The sequence below is a fragment of the Olea europaea genome, unplaced genomic scaffold, assembly GCF_002742605.1.
Source record: "Olea europaea var. sylvestris unplaced genomic scaffold, O_europaea_v1 scaffold261, whole genome shotgun sequence".
NCBI classification, from domain to species: Eukaryota; Viridiplantae; Streptophyta; class Magnoliopsida; order Lamiales; family Oleaceae; genus Olea; species Olea europaea.
In genome coordinates, this window is record NW_019244422.1 from 70,782 (window position 1) to 75,804 (window position 5,023).

General features: G+C 37.9%; 1 protein-coding gene across 1 annotated transcript in view; it reads right to left on the bottom strand.

Moving 5' to 3' along the window:
• Positions 1–1,023: 1,023 nt before the first annotated feature.
• The window catches only part of LOC111383081 (GTPase LSG1-2-like), a 20,967-nt gene continuing 16,967 nt past the window's right edge, over positions 1,024–5,023 (bottom strand). The window contains exons 2-5 of the mRNA XM_023007148.1: positions 3,788–4,331; positions 2,946–3,002; positions 2,541–2,635; positions 1,024–2,464 (exon numbers count right to left, since the gene is read on the bottom strand). Of these exons, the coding sequence (XP_022862916.1) occupies positions 2,101–2,464; positions 2,541–2,623 (447 nt within the window). The 5' untranslated portion in view covers positions 2,624–2,635; positions 2,946–3,002; positions 3,788–4,331 and the 3' untranslated portion in view covers positions 1,024–2,100. The remainder of the gene's footprint in view (positions 2,465–2,540; positions 2,636–2,945; positions 3,003–3,787; positions 4,332–5,023) is intronic.

Consider the following 5,023-nt stretch of genomic DNA (forward strand, 5'->3'; position numbering starts at 1 on the left):
GGTGGGTGGGGTGGGGGGGGGAGTGGGGTGGGGTGGGTGAAGAAGGAGATGAATAGTATTTTTTTTTAGTTATTTATTTTAATTGTTTTATTATAATGTTAAGTAACTTTTACCTTTTTACCATTTGTAATTGGTCAACATTAAATTTTATTAGTCAACTAACGGTCAAATGAACGGTTTCCATCCATTTGGATTTCGGGTGTGGATTTTTGAAATTTTGGTACCTCCAGTGGCACAAATGAAATGTTTGGACAGAGTCTGCTAATAAACGAAATGTTTGGTACCTCGGTTGCAATTTTCCCATGAAATAATATATAATCAGCAGCCCAAAAACATTAGAAAAAATTGCACTACCAGTCCCTAAATTTTTAAAGAGAAGAAACTAACCATATCAAATTATCGTGTATCACTTCATTTTTTTGGTCAATTGTGCGAGACAGAAACAAAATCTAGCTTCATAGAATTAGACATAAAGGATCAAATGATAATTTAAAACAGATTCAAATGACTTCCATAAACTATACGTGAAAACTGTAATAAAAATCGACTTGCTACTAAAGGAAAGCACGAGAACCAATAATTCAACGACCCATTAATCTGCCTATGTCAATAGTGAATCTGGGTCTAAAATGGTTGAACCATAATTCAGTGTTTTTAACCAAGTTGATAACTAGTCTTGATCTGAAAACTATACTTCAAAAGTTCCGAGAACCCAATTTTATGTTTGGTCAAGTGACACAATAAAAGTAGTCGGATTTATCAGATGAATTTCTGATAAATCTGATAATTCCTTTTAAGAAGTTTTGCCCAATTTCTATTCATGAATTTCATGAATTCCTTCAGAACGTGTACCAAACAGACCACTGCCTCTAAACATAAAAGGCCCCCAAATAAAGACATCATGCGCAGACACACACATGGAGAGACAAGGAGCAAAGATAGAGGGAGATAAGTTATATATAAGCAAGACACATTTTGACACCTATAAATATGGGATATAGTTATCGTGCAGTATAAAAAAGAACGCAAATCAACTCTTGACAGTATACTATAGATGATAAAAATACAGAGTACAGCTATCAACTTGTATACCATTAGAATCATTCCATTGAAAACATTAGGCAACAGTAGTAAAATAAATGACAGTTCCCGCCCCCTTTCGGCATTCAAAGAATTGTTTTCCAGAACCGTCGTTGGCACGACTGCAAGATTATGCCATCAGTTTACATAACTAAAACGAACTGAGACAGCTGCAAGTACAACGAAAATGATGAGCACCCGTATGCACGAAAACCTGTCATAAGAACTAGCCCTTAAGCTCTCAGAGGGGGCGTGTTTACGGGCTTCTGGAAGACCCTAACTGCTGGCATTTCATCAACCTCATTGTCTCTTACCCTCCATGAGCGGTGTTCCTTCCTCTGAGGCTTCTCATGTTGTTTACGAGAGATGCTCGAAGATTTTTTATTTTTTTTTAACAGGTGTCTTAGTCGAAACTAATCTATTAGCCATGTCAAATGAATTTAGATCACTCAACACGTGCTCTAGACTGGGAGTGTCTTCGTGTTCATCACTCAAATGATCTTCGATATCAGACGAATCTGATCGGTGAATCTCCAATGGGCTAGGTTTGGCAACATCTTCGATGCCATCTTCATTGATAGGCATTCCTGGAGGCATTTCAAAGTGTGGAAGCTTCCCGTCGATATAATCCTTCAAAATTTAACGGGCAGCTCTAGCTTCATCCGGCAGTCCACTTGAGGCAACATATCCACGGGATGCACAATAAGTTCTCAAAAACTCTGCAGCCAAAGGAGGCCATGACTGTGGTTCATACGGGTTGGGTTTCGGCAAAGAAATTTTGTAGACATTCTCGATAACATGCCTAGGTACTCAATTTGCCACAACCTGCATAGCCTCCCTGTGTTCAGTCATGCAATGAATAGGTAAAACCCCCAGAAACAATCATCTCGTACCTTGAAATCGTAAAGGGTGGAAACACTAATCCAGAGCAATCACAAAGAGTAATTTTGTCAGATATTATCGATGTTTGGAAATGCTTCGTCTTCCCAGGAGTTGAGGTTACTACTGTCCGTTTCTCTCCTACCAAAGCATTAATTGTTGAACTCTTCCCCACATTGGATACCCAACAAATCCAACAATTATGCAGTGACATGGCATATGTCCTGTAAGATTTCCATCATTACGATGACTGTGAGACGGGCCTGCCACATTGGAGCTTACACCGTTTCTCGCAGAAACTATTTGCTCAGCTTCAGATTGCAAGAGAGCAAGTAGCTCTTCCCTGCCGTATACTTTAGTCTCGGCATCAACCAATTCTAGCTCACTTTTTTGCGTTCCTGCAGAAAAACTGAACTTTTTCCCTTCCAGAGCTACAGAAGCAGACTTCGCTGACCAGAAAGCAAAGAGAATTCCATGTCTGCGGAAGTACGCAGCCGATTTGTTTCTGCAGAAATTTCTACCATCAAATTCTGATGATGTCTAATGGGAGAAATCAATAGGAAACAGCTTAGCAATGTTACCTAACAGAATCCGGTAGAAGATCTGCCTTGTTAATGAGAAGCAATGTCTTTTTGTGTCCATCAACTTCTCTTGAATCTCGCATCAGTATATCTTGCTGTCGATTAAAAGATTTGGCACTAAAGACTGAGCATAAACAAAAACATGTTTATTGTATCAAGGAACAATGGTAGTGTCTCTCTAATGTCGTTTTCAAAGATTCATATGATGGCATTATTATTTATCAGTCGTAGAAATGAGTGTGCTTTCAGAAACACGTTAGGTTTGATTAGAGGCTAAAAACGATTTATCTCTCTCCAAATTCCACATTTCATTAGTGTAATCATTACATCCGCAGAATCTTTTAAATAGTTCAAAAGAAGTCATTCAAAATCATTCTAGCATGGAATCAAAATCTCAAGCATTACCTAAAGATCAGGGCAACCGTAGAACAGTGGGTCCCGTGCATCGACAACCATTACAAGCTGCCAGGAGAGAATAAAGAAGCAATCACAGTAAATAACACGATATGATACAAAATGAAATGAAAATACAACAGATGCAGTAAGAACTGGAAACAAAGAAATGGTAATGATGTTGAGCCATAATGACAAATTGGCTTGGGTAAGGACAAGAGGGGTATGGTTATTTGGAAAGCAATACTTTCAGCTATTTCTTTGGCTATGTGGGGAGAGAGAAACAATAGGACATTTGAAGGACGAAAGCAATAAGTTCTCAAGTTTAAAAATAGATCTATTACGGGTAGATCTAAGTTTTAAGCATTTAAATTGATTTCTTGGATAAGGAGTTCAAGCGTTTCATCTCTCTTTACATAAATTCAAGTTTCTTCTAAAAAACATGAACTTCCACCAAACAGCAGCAGTAAAATCAAATCCACTGAAAGTAAATTAAAGATCATTTCCTGGGCAAGTGTCATCTTAAAATACAGCTAGGCAGTCAAGAAAATTTAATGGCCAGGTAAATATAATAATATTAACATTCCCGTCAAATTACCTGGCCAAACAATTAAATCTAGGATTCCAAAACATGGCAAATTTCTTTTGCTTCCAGGCTTTTAATGACTGGAATCTTCCCAATCACCAATGTTCCAAATACTTACTTGGGTACAGTTTAGTTAACTAAAATTGGTTTGACTAAACAGAGAACAAGTATACTAAAAGTTTATGATATGTTCATTAGTCACAATAACACAATCATACTCTTCAAAGGATTCAATGCTAACTTTGACATGGAGATATTATAAACTCACCAAATCACTGCGTTCAACCACCTCCAAAGCTGTCTCCATATATCTAGGTTCTTCTCGAATGGAGTGAGAATTAGCTTATCATTCCCCTCAAGCTTGCAGCAAATTTATACAATGAGAAGTGGTATATACACATTAATCATGGAAAGATGGAACAAGATTTTCAAAATCAAAATTTTTAGCAGCACAGTGCATCAAGTACCAAAAGAAAACCGGCATTTCGGCAAACAGTTATAAACAGGCACCAAAATATACAAAAACAATTGAATTTGTGATGTCATATGAGACAGCATGACCTTGCAAGGCTGCTGCGCCACTCAAAAAAGCACGTCTTTCATTAGCATCAAGTTCTTCTACAGACATTTTAGTACTCCGTGGGGCCCCAAAAAGAGAGAGATATTTAAAAACTTCAATATATAATGTACAGTCGAATTGAAATCAAGAGAAGGGGAATGTGTGCCTGCGTGGAACACGAAGACAGCTAGCATGCACTGCTTCCTCTTTCTTCTGTTGCTGGCTCCATTCCTCTGCTGTCATGTAACTAGTGCTGGAGCAAAAGTCCATGTTCCAATCAAGGCAAAAGTTAAAACTACCGAGAAAAGAGAACTGAAAGAAACAATATAGCTGTTTCGCGCGGGTTAAGTCGCTAACAATTAAAAAGGATCAGACGATTGTGTAAGGGACGAAACCTCTTGAGACAAAGTCCCAAAAAGGGGTGTTCTTTTATTGACGATGAACTTTACAATTGGAAACGAAAAACAGCGTGCCTCCAAGGGACGCAAGCACACGAGTTACAGAAAGAAAAGTGTTTAAGTCTAAAAGTTAAGGAAATGAAAATTACATATTCTCTGTTCGAGAGTTTTGGATTCGGTCCTTTGCTTCTACGTACTTTCTCCCTTTTATACCTTATAGACGATCTCTTTGGATTAACTACTCTGAAAACTGCTTGATCGTCCTATAACTACCCACTTTCTTTATAGTGGTCATTTTGTCATGAAACTGCCTCTTAACCGCTGCCATTATCTTTCATCGTTCAACCGCTTTCGATTGAATTCCTTGAGTTGTGGAACGTGATAGGGCTACTTTAACAACTGCCTTGATAACTGCATTTCTTGATAACCACAATGCGTTATGTTTAGCTTTACTCCTTGGGCTATTCGATCTGGGCTGAATTTTTATGTGTCAACAATTATCCCCCAATATGGCAGAATTAATAATAATTATTGAATTTTGCCATAT